Source organism: Hyperolius riggenbachi, chromosome 2, assembly GCF_040937935.1.
Source record: "Hyperolius riggenbachi isolate aHypRig1 chromosome 2, aHypRig1.pri, whole genome shotgun sequence".
In the NCBI taxonomy this organism is placed as follows: Eukaryota; Metazoa; Chordata; class Amphibia; order Anura; family Hyperoliidae; genus Hyperolius; species Hyperolius riggenbachi.
Window position 1 is genome coordinate 447162156 of NC_090647.1, and position 17612 is coordinate 447179767.

Consider the following 17612-nt stretch of genomic DNA (forward strand, 5'->3'; position numbering starts at 1 on the left):
GGGGCCCCAAATCTACTACCTTGCCTAGGGCCCCATTATAACTTATTACTGTAAAACAGGCGCAGCCCATGAGAAGCTGCACAGCACATTTCAAATACTATCCAAGAAAGGAATATTAAAGAGAACCCGAGGTGAACCTCAGGTCAAGAGTTAAATACTTACCTATAGAGAGGGCCCACGCTGAACGTGGATTATATGCATGTGCTTGTTATACAGTATTGTGGCTTCTGAGCACTAAGCTTGTTCACACTGATGCTGCATAGATTCCTAACAGACAACAGCTCTATAAACATTAAGCAAAAGTAAAAGTGATGGTCAGAATCGCTATTTCATTGGCCAAATATATCTGGCAAGCTACACCACAACTGATTTCCTCTCTTCTCTGGATTCAGTTGGTGGGTGGGCCAGTCAAGTGAGATCATGTGACAGCAAAAGTAGGAAGAAGAACAGGCGCTAGACTATTTTCCCAGCATTACTGTAAAAACCATGTGTCCTGTGCCAAGAAGCATAATAAACTCAAAAATTAGCCCATTAGCTAACTAACAAAACTGACATCCTGATAATGGATGAATCTACATTAGCATACAAGAAAAAGAAAGGGGCATCCAAATAGGGTACGTTAATGAAAACCCAAAACTTGAAGCCAGTGTATTAGGTAGAATAGAACTTCATTGGAACCCAAAAAACAATATAAATACTTGAAAACAAATCAGCACATGGAGGGTCTTGTCAAAATGGCTGTAAATCAAAGTACAATCATTATAACTGAGTACATAAACAGGCAATAATCCACAATTGCACAATCAAGTACAGAAACACTCCTGCCTCAATAGGCTTATACAAAAAACATCACTGCGTCTGGTAACTAGAGATGGCCGAACTGTTCGCTTGCGAACACTACATAGGGAATGACCTGGGGGCCAGGCATCGTTGATCACGTGCCCGTAGCCGGGAGCGCTCTGCGCATGTGCATGACCTCACGTAGAGTGCTCCCGGCTATGGGCACGTGATCGAGATCGCCCGGCCCTCGTCAAAGCGTCTGCGTAGTATTGATTAATTTATTGGTTTTTTACTAAGGGTTTTTAATTTCACGTAGGTTGGATGGGGGGAGATATGAGTGGAGGAAGTGGAGTTGTAGGTGGGAGCTTTTTTGAATAACTCTAAGATTTTTTACAAAGGGTACTCGATGGGGATCTATTCAGCAAAGCATGGTCTTACTGTAATGAAATAGAAGCCATTGATATATTTCTTACATCCCCCTGTGTTCCTTTGTATTAAAGGCATTAAAATTGCCTAAAGTAATAGAAATATACTTGAGAAACTTTTCCAGGGGATTCCCCCTTTTCTCTTTCCCCCCCCCCCCCCCCACCGCTTGCCCTCCCCCATTTTTTCTTCCCCCGTTCCTGCCCTACTTGAGTATTTTTAATTCCATAAGTAAAGAAAAAAATGTTTCCTTCCTTTGTCCTGCAGCCGCAAACTATACCGCTATGTAGGTGGGCACTATGTCTGCCTATATAAATCCATGCTGTGTTGTTTGTCGCCTCTTGATTATCTTTTGGCTCCACCTAGTGGTTGCTGAGCCGGCTGGACGCAACTAGAGTAGATGCGCAACACCAGCAACCACGGTTGTTCCCCCTGAGCTTCCGGAGGACGTCATCACGTCATATACCGGAAGTTGGGGACGGGCAATGGCCTGCTGCACGCCGGATAATAAGGGATTTCCCTATTTAAACCTACAGCGCAAGATGACCGGCGTGCGCAGAGCCTCAGAAGACGCTCATACGAGCGAAACGTGCGTCAGGCAAGCCACCGCTCCCACCTCACCCCACCGGACATTAGACTGGGTAGGAATCTTTTTAACTACATTTGGATATGTCCTGTTTTTCTGTGATGTACAGCCGGACACAATAAAGCTGTGTTTTAATAAGGAGTTCTGCATGTGCCAATCCTCACTCTCTTCTGGAACATTATATATGCCTTGTTGCTTTTGTGGATTAGAGCACGCAACCCTTCAATCCAGTAGTTCCAGTCAATGTCATAGCAGTCCGATTTATGCAACTTCGTAACTTTGAACTCCTGTTATTGCAGTGCCTGTTGCTTTCTCCTCTTTTGTGTCTACATTGAATGCTAAACTGTTTTCTCAACAAGAGCACGCAAGATGCAGAGTGCTATGGAAGATTTTGATGATCTATTGGAAGACGCTGAAAATTCTTCTAGTACTGACAGTAATAATGAGTTGGATGAAGCCATAGAAGCGGGACGGGTTGATACGGACAATTTATTTGACAACCCAGCCACCTCAACTGTCAGGAATAAAGCGGTGGGGGCAAGAGTGGTGGAGCTGAAGCTCAGGAGGCTCTGCAAAAAGGAAATTAAGATATTCTGGACAGTGACAACCCTCAAAAAATACAAAAGTAAAAGCATTACAGCAAGGGGTTTTAGACGTTATCAAGAACCCGCTGAATACCGTGATGATGTTAAGTTCATGGAGAAATGGAGAAATGTTCATTTGGCACAAGCAGCTATCTTTCAAGATATAGTTTTGGAAAGAACTGAAGAAGAGCTAGCCACATTAACCAAAGAGATTAAGAAATTAAAGGAGCAATATAAGATTCTGGTGACAGATGAAATCTACTGCAGCAATATACGCAAAATCGAGAAAAAATTAGTACCAATTCAGGAAGAAATTAAACAAAGGAAATTGCAGAAGTATCTGAGGGATACGGAAGATTTCAAGACTGGCCAGTTCTTTAATTGGAATATACAAAGACCAAGACCTTTCAGACCCAAAGGAGGTCCAAGAAATCCCAAACAGGCTAAAGACTACTGGACGACAGAAACGGAGTCCAGTGGAGAGGAGAGTAGTGGGCGGAATTTAGGGGATGGGGAACATGAAGATGGACAACAGCAGCAGAGGGGAGGGCAGGGGAAAGCACACAAGAAGGCCCCTTTAGGAGGAGGACACGCAGGGGAAGGGGCAAAACCAAAGGCAAAACAGGAGAAGCAAGTAAGCTGGAAGGGTCAGAAAACGGATGTAGAACAGAGACCAAAGAAAAGGAAATACCAGAAAGGATCCAGCAGATAGAAATAGTAAACCTAAGTGGGGTTCCCCTCCCCCCAGAATGCGAAAATCTCTTAAAGAAGGGGCTAAATTTCTCATGTACCCAGGATTTTGACTTCTGTGATTTTAAAGTGGACTTGTATAAGGGTATACGGCGGATGAACATTCAGCAGATGTTTGGAAAGAGAGACCAACACCAAAAGCAATTGGAAGAAGCAGCAAAAATTGGGAATTTAGGTTTCATTCCAGGAAAGGAATGGAGAACTCAGGATCTACAGAATCTAAGGACCTTGGAGGAGTTGTGGCTGGAAAGTAATCCAGAGATGGATGACCAGATAACAGGAGAACCCCAAGATGATGTTCCCGGATTCAGACCATGCAAGTCTCTAAAACCTTTCCCAGTAACACAAGGCTCTGCTATCGATATATTCCAAATGCAAGTGGAGGATGATCTAAAGGCACTTAGATACAGGAAGGCAGAACCCAACTTAGATAGAGAAGAATGGAGGGCCATGCAGTGGCTTAGAGAAAGACCTAATTTGATACTCAAAAGGGCCGATAAAGGCGGGGCATTGGTGATAATGACATCAGAGCAATATAATGAAGAATCACTGCGACAGCTAGGTGATAGAGAAACATATAAACCTCTGAATGAAAACCCTATGCCTAAACATAAAAGAGCACTACAAACCCTCTTGAGGAAAGGAGTGGAAAAGGGATACCTGAAACAAAAAATGGCGGAGGATCTCCTGCCGGAGTTTCCCATAAAACCAATCTGGTACCACTTACCTAAGATTCATAAGTCCCGGGATAGACCACCGGGACGCCCGATAGTCTCCGGTATGGGATCCCTTACCGAGAGGCTATCTAAGTTTCTGGACCATCTCCTGAGGCCTTTGCTCGAACAGGTTCCATCTTACCTCCAAGACACGCTCGACGTGTTAAAAAGCATTGAAGGCGCGTCGTGGCACGAGGGTGATGCTCTTGTCACCATAGACGTAGTCAGTTTGTATAATAGAATACCGCACCAAGACGGGGTTACAGCGGTTAGGTTTTTTCTAGAGAAGACTAACAAGGAACCAGGTTATATTGACTTTATCTGTGAATGCCTCCTTTTTGTGCTTTCCCATAATGCGTTTTTGTACGACGGCAAATGGTATTGGCAGCTGTCGGGCACCGCCATGGGGACATCGGTGTCGTGCACGTATGCTAATTTGTTTTTGGCATGGTGGGAGCACCAATACGTGTATGGCCCTGGTGTTCCCCATGGCGCTTGCCTCAGGAGATGGTCCAGATATGTGGATGACATCCTGGTGGTCTGGTCCGGGACCAAGGGGGACTTTGAAGAGTTCCTCAATTACCTTAATGATGGGAAAAACAATATGGAGTTTACATATGAATACAGCCACAGCCAGGTCACCTACCTGGACCTTATCCTGAAAATTGAGGAGGGACAGCTGATTTCAAAAGGGTATAAAAAACCAGTATCAGGGAATTCCCTTTTACATCGACATAGCTACCATCCAGACCATGTGTTCAAATCTCTGCCATATAGCCAATACTTAAGACTTAGAAGAAATAACTCGAAATACGAGGATTATGTCAGCCAAGCGGAAGAGCTGACAGTAGATCTGTTAGGAAGAGGCTACGACAGAGGGGATCTAGAGGCAGCTAAAGAGAGAGCCGGGGGAAGGAATAGAGAGGATCTAGTAAAAAGGAAAATTAAAAAGAAAGGAGCCAATAACCAGAGTAAGGAAAGACTAACCTTTGTGTTCCAATACACCCCAATGGCCAAGGAGATTAGAAAAAGCATCCTGCGAAACTGGAAAACAATAAAAAGAGACCCGATCTTAGGGAAAATCTACAAGAAGCCACCTTTAGTGACGTTTAAAAGGGCACCGACAATAGGCAGCAAGGTTACCAGTAGTGAGTATAAAACCATAAAACAAAGTAACTGGCTGGAGAGGCATCAACCAAAAGGAAACCGGAAATGTGGACGGTGCTCAGTCTGTCCATTAATGAAGCAAGGTGATAGCCTTAAGGTAGGCCCGGTGGAGAACAAGCTCAAAATACTTATCACATGCCAAACAAAGTACATTGTCTATATTATCTGGTGCCCCTGCCTTAGATTCTACATTGGCATGACAACACGTAAACTAAAGGAGAGAATTCAGGACCATGTGCGATCAATTGCATCGGGAAAAGGAAGTCCCCGCCTAATAGACCATGTGAGGGCAGAGCACCAATGGGACCCGAATTGTCTAAGGTTCGCAGGCCTAGAGCATGTCCCTCTGCAATCCAGGGGGGGAGACAGAGAGAGGCACCTCCTCAGGAGGGAAACTAGATGGATAATAGGAACCGATGCTATGGGACCTCTAGGTCTTAATGACTATATAGACATGGCCTGTTTTTTGGATCCTTAATAAGTCAAGCTAAGGAGAAGCCCTATACAGAAGTCTTTCCTTGAATGAACAGTACTGATATAATAATCACAGGAAGAAGGTCTAATAGAGCTGATTTCTCTGGGGTTCTGCTCCCCTTATGTTCTCTCTCTATGTGTTTTCTTCCCTTCTTCTTCTTGTTCTTGTCTTTCTCCTATCTACCCCGTCTTCTTTCCCCCTTCTCTTTCCCCCTCCCCCCTTTTTTCCTTTCCTTTTTTCCTTACTATTTCTTTTGTTTCTCCCTCTGAACTTGATATAGGGGTGAATAATGCAATGTTAATTGTCCATAGTTCTCTTAATTTATTGGTTTTTTACTAAGGGTTTTTAATTTCACGTAGGTGGGATGGGGGGAGATATGGGTGGAGGAAGTGGAGTTGTAGGTGGGAGCTTTTTTGAATAACTCAAAGATTTTTTACAAAGGGTACTCGATGGGGATCTATTCAGCAAAGCATGGTCTTACTGTAATGAAATAGAAGCCATTGATATATTTCTTACATCCCCCTGTGTTCCTTTGTATTAAAGGCATTAAAATTGCCTAAAGTAATAGAAATATACTTGAGAAACTTTTCCAGGGGATTCCCCCTTTTCTCTTCCCCCCCCCCCCCCCCCCACCGCTTGCCCTCCCCCATTTTTTCTTCCCCCGTTCCTGCCCTACTTGAGTATTTTTAATTCCATAAGTAAAGAAAAAAAATTTTCCTTCCTTTGTCCTGCAGCCGCAAACTATACCGCTATGTAGGTGGGCACTATGTCTGCCTATATAAATCCATGCTGTGTTGTTTGTCGCCTCTTGATTATCTTTTGGCTCCACCTAGTGGTTGCTGAGCCGGCTGGACGCAACTAGAGTAGATGCGCAAGACCAGCAACCACGGTGGTTCCCCCTGAGCTTCCGGAGGACGTCATCACGTCATATACCGGAAGTTGGGGACGGGCAATGGCCTGCTGCACGCCGGATAATAAGGGATTTCCCTATTTAAACCTACAGCGCAAGATGACCGGCGTGCGCAGAGCCTCAGAAGACGCTCATACGAGCGAAACGTGCGTCAGGCAAGCCACCGCTCCCACCTCACCCCACCGGACATTAGACTGGGTAGGAATCTTTTTAACTACATTTGGATATGTCCTGTTTTTCTGTGATGTACAGCCGGACACAATAAAGCTGTGTTTTAATAAGGAGTTCTGCATGTGCCAATCCTCACTCTCTTCTGGAACATTATATATGCCTTGTTGCTTTTGTGGATTAGAGCACGCAACCCTTCAATCCAGTAGTTCCAGTCAATGTCATAGCAGTCCGATTTATGCAACTTCGTAACTTTGAACTCCTGTTATTGCAGTGCCTGTTGCTTTCTCCTCTTTTGTGTAGTATTGAGGAAGCTTGTGAACACGGAAGTGACCCTGATATCATTCCCCATGTGATGTTCGCAAGTGAACAGTTCGGGCCATGTCTAGTTACCAGGCGTGATGTTTTTATTTTTGTATAAGCCTATTGAGGCAGGAGTGTTTCTTTACTGGATTGTGCAATTGTGGATTATTACCTGTTTACGTACTCAGTTATAATTATTGTATTTTGATTTACAGTCATTTTGACCAGAACCCTCCCCCCCGTGCTAATTTGTTTTTGCGTGTTTTTATTTGTTTTTTGGGTTCCAATAAAGTCATATTCTTCCCAATACACGGGCTACAAGCTTTGGGTTTTCATTATAGTATCCTATATGGTTGCCCTTTTCTTTTTCTTGTATGCTATGTCAAGAATCAAACCTGTAGTTCAGAGAAAGTAAGTGATGAATAATTGTAAGACCTCAATCTAAGGAGGTCTTAAAGGACCATGTCACAAAAGAGGCTACACACAACCTTTTGGATTTTCACCGAAAGAGACAATTATCCCTGATTAAAATTTGAGTTTCCCCTGACATCAATCGGCTCCCCACTAGCTATTCAGCCGGGAAGATTGCCCTGTCTAACCACTGCTGTTTTGTGGGAACCTTGGCAATCCTGGAAAAAGATGTTACTATCTTGTCCTCCTCTTCCCCTGTGTATACAGCAGAGTATACTCGAACTAAGCAGCGTGTCTATACAACACTCATACAGAAACTGCTACCCATGATAATTGCTAATGATTGTTTCAGCTAACAAGAATATAAGGATGTCCATTGATTGCAGCTAATAGGATAATAAGTAGCTAGGAACTATGAGCCAGACCTTCTCACTGTTTTCTCATATCGCTTTATTACCCACATTCCCATGTGAATGAATGTTTATTTATATAAAGTGTGTATTTTACCAGGGCAGTTTGTGCATTGAGCGCCTATGCTTTTTACAGTGCATATGTTCTGATAATTCCTGGCTGACTGTGTTGTACAGCTTCATTCCCCACTGAAGACAATGACATTTTACTGGAGAGAAAGATATTTAGAATACCCCCCCTATCCCATCACCGCAAGGTATTTGGAGTGGAGTTAGGGCCGGTACACACTGCTGCATTTTATAAATGGCAAGATCTTTTGAAAAATCATGAAATTTGTGATGACCTGTACACACGCGTGCGTCTTTAGAAAAACGCAATCGCATTGACTACTGTACTTTTTAAGCGCTGCATTTGCAAAAACGCATGAAAAACGCAAGGCATGCGATTTTCATTACGTTTTTTTAGGTAAACAATTCGGAAACAAGTAAAAGACAGCCTCAGCAAAATCGCAAGCGCAGAAGCATTGCAAATAGAAATTTGATTGAAAAACGCAATTGCATTGCACTGAGTTTGTGTGTGTAATGTGTAAAGGCCCTTATGAGGGAGCACAACCCAGTCTCTCCCATCAGCAAAGGTCACCTGACCCCTCCTCCCAGCAGTTTCATCACATTATATAAAACCCCTGTGTCCCTGCGTCCTCCTCCTGTGTCCCTGTGTACATGATTTCGGCCTACTGTGCATGCGCGGCATGTGAGCAGCTGTTGGGACAGCAGGAGGATGGAGCCAGGGGGTAGGCATGCACTCGAGTATGTGTCGCAGCCATGCGCGCGCATGCGGCGGCAGTGGCGACAGGGGCGGGAGGTTGTGAGGCAGAGGCCTAGTGCCCGTTATTTTAACAGGCCTTAGGTCTAGTCCTATCTAATAATATCCCTGTGTCCCTGCGTCATCTTGTCCCTGCGTCTGTGTGTTGCGCTACTGTGCATGTGCAGGATCGGAAAGCCGTTGGGACAGGACGACGGGGGCCAGGGAGCCGGGCAGACGGGTGCACGCAAACGCAATGACTGGCAGAGGCGGCGTGAAAAGACCTAGAGCCTGTTTTTAATGGGCTTAGGTTAACTAGTAATGATAATAATCTGCTCAGCTGCAGTGCTGCCACAAACAGTTAAACTGTAACCAGTATAGGGAGGGCAGTGTCAGGTGATTAGGCACTGTGGGTTCAGTAGTGAGAGCAAGAGAAAAATCCATTACTTGCCAGCACTATGCTTTCTGAAGGGGTCACATGACTTGACAAATACATAGGGTAGTGCTCTGGAACAGCTACATCAAAATGATGTGAATAATTGTATAGTATCCTATTTAGATTTAAAGAGAACCTGTACTGAGTAAAATTATTTAAAATAAAATGAGGTAAAAATGAGGTAACTTCAATTGAACATTACATAGTTACCTTGCCATCAGTTCCTCTCAGAAGCTCACCATTTTCTTCTGACAGCAATCCCTTCCAGTTCTGACAACATTTTGTTAGAACTGAAATATATCAGTTGCTGTCAGTTACAGCTGAGAGGAGAGCTGATGTGTCCATGTTTCCCTATGGCTCAAGTGGGCGATGTTACAGTTTAACTGTGTGCTGACCAGGAAGCTGTTATGGTGCAATGGCCATTTTCAAAATGGAGGACGGAGAATTCCCTTAATCACAGTGCACAAACAGGACGCAGGAGAGGAGAAAGAGATTGAGGAGTAGACTACATGGGAGGTACGTATGACCCGTGTATGTTGATTTTCACTTTTAATTTTCAGTTCAGGTTTTCTTTAAGGTATCCACACACTTATTGATTTTTCAGTTTGATACCTAGCAGATTTGAACAGTCAGATTTTGACAGAAACTACTGATTGACAGGATGAAAAATCTCTGCCGATTGGGGAGGGGGGGCAGTTTCAGGAGCGGTGGTAGATCAACAGCACATAATCAATGTGCAGTAGCAGTTGTTTGGATTGTGATCAGAGAAGAATTGATTGTTTTGCTACAAAGGGTGACAATCTATTATAGGTGGCCAGCTTTAATATTGTTGAAAAAGGATGAGCTGGAAAAAAAATGGGAAAAGGGGTGTGTCTATCTATCCATCTATCTATATACAGTATATATATTGTGAACCTTTTCTATGCTCTGGTTACCTTCCTTTTTGCTCTTTAAAATAGTCCCACCTCAAGTTAAGGTGCATACACACCTCCAATTTAATTGACCAATCACTGCCTTAATTGACCAATTTTGCTACCTCCATGTAGAATGAGGACTGACAGACTTTGAATACTATGAACAGAATGTGTAGTATGTCTAGTATGCCTAGCATGTAGTATGTGTGTACTATGTAGTATGTCTTATGCTACATGGAAGCTGTGGAGTCGGTACAAAAACCATCCTACTCTGACCCCTGTTTATGAAACCACCGACTAAGACTCCAGATACCTAAAAATTGCTTTGACTCCTCGACTCAACAGCCATGCATAGAAGTGATAAAATTGGTCAGTCACTGGCCAATCAAAATTGGATGGTGTACCAGGCTTTACTATAAGGCGAGAGTACATACCATGCAGGCAGTTAGTGATTGCATATGGCTAATCTGTGATCACCTAAGTATCATCTGAATGGGTAAGCATGATGATCTTGAAGGCCCGGATAGCATCCACACTAAAGAAACAGGTTGTGCAGGTCTGTGAAACAGGCAGCACCCAAGACCATATGGATCTGAATAGTTAATGTAACCCCAGCAGAAACTATCTGGATGTACAAAATAGCGCATTAATCACAAGAATTCCATGCAGCTAATGTAGCCCCCATTGAAAGTATCTGGAGAGACAAAATAGCCAGCTCAGTCACTGTATGGGCACTACATAACAATATGCTCTGCTCTGCAGCTACAAGGTAAATGCACAGAAAACCATATGTGGTTATTGAATAAAGCATTACTGAAATGATGTGAAAGTGCATTAACCCCTATCAACGAGATGTCATTGTGCTGAATACACACCAATAAGAGAGAAGCCTGTTCCTTTGCAAACTGTTCTTAGCCTTATTCAGTAAGCCAAACAGTACCAAGCCGAAATGTTTATACAGACAAACAAGAGCTTAGCCTGATTATAAACAGATTTAAGGAACTAGAAAAGTAGAATACTAATGAATTATGCACTGATCATTCTACAGTTTAAATTTGTCATATGCCTCTACTTTAACAACACACATCCAGTGCATTTTAACCAAAGTAGCATTTATTTTTTTTTTTTCAATGTTAAGATGTATTTAAAGTAAATGGGAATCGGGGAAAAAAAATCAACCAGGCGCTTACCTAAGGAGAGGGAAGGCTCTGGGTCCTATAGAGTCTTCCCGCTCATTTCACGGTCCCTGCGTTCCAGCGCTGACTCCCCTGGTAGCAGTATTCGACCAACTGGTCACCGAAGGAGGCTTTGGAAGCCTGAGTGCTCCCGAAGACAGGTGATTCCGTACTGCGCCTGTGCAAGGGTCTCTTGCGCATGCATCCACAGTATGGAGCCGCCCCTTTTTCAGAAGTACTCGGGCTCCCAAAGATTTCTGAAGCCTCCCGCAGCGGGAGATTCAAAAGGGGAGCCAGCGCTTAAATGAAGGGACTGTGAAAGGAGCGGGGAGGCTCTATAGGACCAAGAGCCCTCCCTCTCCTTAGGTGAGTATCTGGTTGATTTTTTTTTTCAATTCCCATTAGCTTTAAAGGGAACCTAAACTGAGAGATGGATGTTTCCTTTTAAACAATAACAGTTGCTGGTCTGTCCTGCTGATTTCTCTGGCTTCAGTAGTGGCTGAACCACACACCTGAAACAAGCATGCAGCTAATCCAGTCTGACTTCAGTCAGAGCACCTGATCTGGAGTACATTTGAAATCGGCGCCGGTAGACTTGGGCGCAGGATACAGCAGTATATAGCTGATCCTGCTTCTGCACAAGTCCCAGTCCGGGGTTACTATTCCCCCTCCAGGCTGCCATGGATAGTGGGGGAATGAAATAATTCGGCTTCCAGCGATTGCTGGAGGCCGAATTATTATGTTTTTAAGCAACCTCGGCTCCGTCTTCTGAAGGAGCCGACGTTACTCACTGAGCGCTTCAATAGTAATGATTCCTATTGAAGTCTATGGAGGCGCCGGCTGCGCCCAAATCTAGCAGCGCTGAAAAGCACTGCTCTGCCTGATCTGCATGCTTGTTGAGGGGCTGTGGCTGTAAGTATTAGAGACACAGTATCAGCAGGAGAGTCAAGCAACTGGTATTATTTTAAAAGGAAAAATCCATATCCTTCTCAGTTTAGGTTCCCTTTAAACATCACTGTAGTAATATAGCGTGAAACACCAAAGACCAACCTGAAAAGGAACAAAATTACCCACTGCATCCAGAAATGCATTCACATGAACACATTTGAATGCACATAGACACATGATGGCGAAAGGCAGATACATCTGAATGCATATTCTGATTACATTTCAAATGCATGAGTAGAAAAAATGTGTGTTCAAATCCCTCAGCAATTTCAATGCGTATGATGTCCTATCCAAGATCGAAACTGGTCATTACCTGTTACATAAATCCTACAGGCTTTCCCTACCTCAACAGTTTAACTTTCTCATAACTAGAATTAAGTGTGCAAATTGTATCTGTGGTTTTGCTTATCGACCCAACCTAAATTGGAGACCAAGGGATAAGCAAACACGTTTTCAGGTCACGTCCTCTACAAGCAATCCCATTTGTTAATGGCCAAATGGGGCCCTCTAGAACCTCTTGCTACACTTCCCATAATTGAAATCTAGTTCTAAGCAACAGGCATCTGTTACACTGTAATTATATGTTATATTGCACTGCATGCAGGAGTGAAGCTGACAAGGGAGGCGACTGCACTGACAGCAGTATACACAATTACCAGAGGTGTACTATTCTACAGCACAACAGCTATACAGTTCCAGTATATGTTTATAGGTGATACTTTATATGAAGCTGACGATCTGGAATGCATTCTGTTAATGAGCTGGCAATGTGTGATGTTCCATGTTTAACCATTTCACAGCCAAATGCCCTCTAGCAATGCAACAGCAAGCTGCATCTGACAGCACAGACTTGAGTGGATACAGCAAGAGCTTTGCAGATTAAAAAAAAAATTGCTATAGCATTGCTTATGGATTCTGCATTCTTTTTAGTACAGAATATAATTTGCATAAGGGCTGGGTACAGCGTGGAGATAAAACATTATACACATTGCACTCATAAAAAGCTAACTTAGGACTGGTTCACATGCGCGTCTCTTCAACGTTTACCGCCGGCCGTGGCGCTTGCCATCAACGATGCCCATTCAAGCAAATTGGCAGTGCCTGTATCGTCGTTTACCGCTGTTTTGCACAAATGCCACGTTTCAATTGCGATTTTTCGGTTGTTTCAGCCGACCCTAGAAGCAACATGCTGCTTCCAGGGTCGCTTACCACCGCACCTTCGCGTCTGTCCCCCTGCGGGGTGAAAAATGCCAAAAGCCGCCAGAAGATGTCACATGCTTCTTTGCACGCTTGGAGAAAACATTTGACCGACATGCCGACAGAAGCCGATGTGAACTGGCCCCAGAGGTGCCCACTAACAGTACAATTTTCAGAGAAGAATCGCCAGATCGAACAGATAAATGCTATCTGAAATAAAATATTGTGATACATTGATTATTTAATTGTCAACAAACTAACCTGTACTTTCTATCCAATGCAACCACTTATAAAAACGTTTCTCTGATTGACTTAAGGTGGCCACTAACGGTCCAATTTTTAGCGAAAAATAATTCGAGCGATCAGAAATTCTGATCGGACGAAAAATCGTTCACCACACCATCAACAAACCAATCTTTGCTTCCTATCTATCACAACCAACAAGAAAATCCAAATTTTGGTTTGACAAAAATCCAATCGGACGACTATTTTTATAATTGTTTGTAGTCAATTGTGCCCATCAACTGATATTATTTACAACCAATCCAATCAGAATTTCTGATCGCTCTAACGATTGTTCTCCAGAAATTGGACGGTGAGTGGCCACCTTAAGGTGTCATCAATCACCATTATCTATTTGGGACGTGAATGAGGTTTTCTGCCAATCCAATCACATTTATCTGATCGCTCAGTCGTTTCTCCACTGAAAATTGTACCGTTAGTGGGCACTTGAATAGCCGAGGGGTACACATCGAGCTGATCCCACAGTACTCTCCAGCTACCCCTGCGAGCTACATGCCTGGGGGCCACAGGGGAGAGACTCCTATGCAACAAGTCCAATGATCAGATACTCACAGCACGCAGCTCCCGGGTGCGATCCTTCATCCTGGCCCCACCAAGGGCCACACAGGGCGCTGATACAGGCTTCCGGGAACAAAGAGTGGCAGATGTCTCCTCAGCCCACTGCTAGCTCTGCAAGCCCTGTCACTGCCTATCGCTCATACTGACAGAGCATCCTACTGATGCATGTAGGTCAGCGCGGCCAGATCGACCCTCAGCTAGATATTTATCCCAAATAGACCTAAAATCTACTGTATCTTAATAATGATTACGATGAGGTCTGTGCATAATAACTATCTAGATCCCGTTCCCCATATGCCCTTAAATGAGTGAGTTGGGCATCATATGATGGCGAGTTGCTGCAGCACGCACATGCCTGCCTCCCCTTCCTAGATCTCTCCTCTGCTCTAGCACAAAGCCGACTCCTTGCAGCAATCACATCCCGTCAGCTGCCCTCCTAGCCCTGCACAGTGTGCAAACGCATCCTCTCCTATCTTCCTCTCTCTCAGTCAGGGGATTGTGGGAAGGGGTGGGGCTTTCTGGGAGCATCGACAAGCTGTGCTGTGCAACAGTGTGTCTGATAAGTGATACCTAATCTGTGCTGCCTGTGTGCCGTGTACACAGCGTGATTTCACCGTGACAGCAGCCCTCACTGATGCTGCTCAGTCTGTAACATGCTGGGGAGTCAGTTCTGTCCCTGGTACTCTTTCATTGTGAAGGGAAAGGAGCTGTCCTTGGTACTTGTATTCAAAGGGAAGGAGCTGTCCCTGGTTCTCTTTCACTGTAAAGGGGAAGGAGCTGCCCTTGGTACTTAAAGAGAAACCGTAACCAAAAATTGAACTTCATCCCAATCAGTAGCTGATACCCCTTTTCCCATGAGAAATCTTTGGGCGTACAGGAAGCCGCAGAGCGATGGCTGCGCGCTGTTCCTGGCGTTCTGGCGGAGGAAGGCTGTGTGTGTTTGTTCCTGGATGCGAAGCCTTGCGGAAACCTGACGGAAGCCTGCTGAAGCCTTGCTGAGGCCTTGCTGATCCGGATTGCGGAGTCTTTCTTGCCATACACCGCTGTGGGTCAGACTGGTCGTTCCTGTGGGGCTTAAAATCTTCTGAAGAAGGTATGCAGTCATCTGCCGTATTCTAGAATATGCCAGTGTTGCTACCTGCATTATGTGAAGGTTGGCTTATAGTTGTTCAAATCCTTCTCTTAAACAGAGATATGGAGCCTAGAGAGCATGTGGAGGAGGTGGTCATTAACAGGTATAGACTACTAAATGTAGTCTTTCTGTTTATGCACATGGTGTCATCATATATAATATTCCTGGCACAGGGCCCCTATGGGATGTTCAGTAAAAGAGTGCAGTTCCCCTTTTTCTTAATGTAGTCATAAGGGAAGTAATTGAAGCATATTGTGTATGTTATATTATCTTGCAGTTCGGGGGAAGGAGGAGGTGGCCGGGCAGTATCCAAGCACCGATCCCCATCTAAGGCCCGGCGGACCAGGTCGAAATCAAGGGACAGGAGCAAAAGCCGTCGTTCCCGTAATAGATCGGCCAAGAGGAACAAGTCCTCCAGAGATCGTAGATCCAGATCCCGAAGTAGGAGCAGGAGACATCGGAAGGAGTCCTCGAGGAGGCGGGATTACCGCTCCAGATCAAGATCAAGGGACAGGCGTTCCAGAGACACTAGAAGAAGGCGATCTCCGAATAGGGATCGTTATTCTCCTTATAGAGACAGAGGACGTTATGATTATAGGTCCCCTAAGAGGGCCCGTAGAGATTGGGACATTTCGCCTCAGTCTGAGGCCCTTGAGCCATTTCAGAGGCCCATACAAAATCAGTGTTGGTCTTGTTCTCAGCCAGCTATGCCAGATAAGAGGGTCTGTGAGGCCTGTTTTGCGGAGCTTGGGAGAGAGAGAGACACTGATAACGAGCAGGTACTGGCCTTTATTCAACAAGCGGTTAGAGACACCTTCCAGAATATGGCACCTCCGCAACCAGCAGCGACAGCGGTCCCTCAGGCACCATTGGAGGATCCCCTCCCTCAGGAGGATTCACCGCAAGGAGGCTTCAGTTTCGCGCTGGTGCCAGCATTTCTATCAGCCATAAAATCAGCTATTGACTGGCAGGAGGAAGAGGGTTCGGCTCATGAGCCAGATAAATACTATCCTCACCTCGACCAGCAACCAGAGGCGTTCCCGTTCATGAAGGTCATTAGGGAGGTGATCATGAAAGAATGGAGTAAAGTGGAGCAGAAAGCCTCTCTTAACAACAGATTCTCAAAGCTTTACCCTTTAAAGCAGGAGGATGCTAAGTAGAGTTGGGCCGAACGGTTCGCCGGCGAACCTGGTTCGCGCGAACCTAGGTGGTTCGCGTGCGGGTACCGCACGCGAACTTTATTGCGGAAAAGTTCGCCCCATTGCGGTTCGCCCCATAATGCACTGAGGGTCAACTTTGACCCTCTACATCACAGTCAGCAGGCCCAGTGTAGCCAATTAGGCTACACTAGCCCCTGGAGCCCCACCCCCCCTTATATAGGCAGGCAGCGGCGGCCGTGGCCACTCGTGTGCCTGCATTAGTTAGAGTAGGGCGAGCTACTGCAGTCTCTCATAGGGAAAGATTAGTTAGCCTTAGCTTGTCCCTGGCTGCATACCTGTTCATTGATCCTGCCACTGCATACCTGTTCAGTGATCCTGCCACTGCATACCTGTTCATTGATCCTGCCACTGCATACCTGTTCATTGATCCTGCCACTGCATACCTGTTCATTGATCCTGCCACTGCATACCTGTTCATTGATCCTGCCACTGCATACCTGTTCATTGATCCTGCCACTGCATACCTGTTCAGTGATCCTGCCACTGCATACCTGTTCATTGATCCTGCCACTGCATACCTGTTCATTGATCCTGCCACTGCATACCTGTTCATTGATCCTGCCACTGCATACCTGTTCATTGATCCTGCCACTGCATACCTGTTCATTGATCCTGCCACTGCATACCTGTTCAGTGATCCTGCCACTGCATACCTGTTCATTGATCCTGCCACTGCATACCTGTTCATTGATCCTGCCACTGCATACCTGTTCATTGATCCTGCCACTGCATACCTGTTCAGTGATCCTGCCACTGCATACCTGTTCATTGATCCTGCCACTGCATACCTGTTCAGTGATCCTGCCACTGCATACCTGTTCATTGATCCTGCCACTGCATACCTGTTCATTGATCCTGCCACTGCATACCTGTTCATTGATCCTGCCACTGCATACCTGTTCATTGATCCTGCCACTGCATACCTGTTCATTGATCCTGCCACTGCATACCTGTTCATTGATCCTGCCACTGCATACCTGTTCATTGATCCTGCCACTGCATACCTGTTCAGTGATCCTGCCACTGCATACCTGTTCATTGATCCTGCCACTGCATACCTGTTCTGTGAACCCACCACTGCATACCTGTTCTGTTCAGTGGACCCGCCACTGTATACCTGTTTAGTGAACCCGCCACTGCATACCTGTTCTGTTCAGTGGACCCGCCACTGTATACCTGTTCAGTGGACCCGCCACTGCATACCTGTTCTGTTCAGTGAACCCGCCACTGCATACCTGTTCTGT

At 45.2% G+C, this 17612-nt stretch overlaps 2 protein-coding genes across 6 annotated transcripts in view; one reads left to right on the forward strand and one right to left on the reverse strand.

The window, feature by feature from the left end:
* STX1A (syntaxin 1A) overlaps nt 1-14503 on the reverse strand; it is a 202228-nt gene extending 187725 nt beyond the window's left edge. For all 5 annotated transcript variants that reach the window (XM_068270027.1, XM_068270030.1, XM_068270029.1 and 2 more), the window contains exon 1: nt 14011-14503. In XM_068270027.1, the coding sequence (XP_068126128.1) occupies nt 14011-14040 (30 nt within the window). In that variant the 5' untranslated portion in view covers nt 14041-14503. The remainder of the gene's footprint in view (nt 1-14010) is intronic.
* A 635-nt stretch (nt 14504-15138) lies between these two features.
* LOC137545223 (serine/Arginine-related protein 53-like) lies at nt 15139-16308 on the forward strand. The gene is made up of 2 exons (XM_068266347.1): nt 15139-15251; nt 15426-16308. The coding sequence occupies exons 1-2, from the start codon at nt 15139-15141 to the stop codon at nt 16306-16308; spliced, it is 996 nt and encodes a 331-aa protein (XP_068122448.1).
* The last annotated feature ends 1304 nt before the right edge of the window (nt 16309-17612 follow it).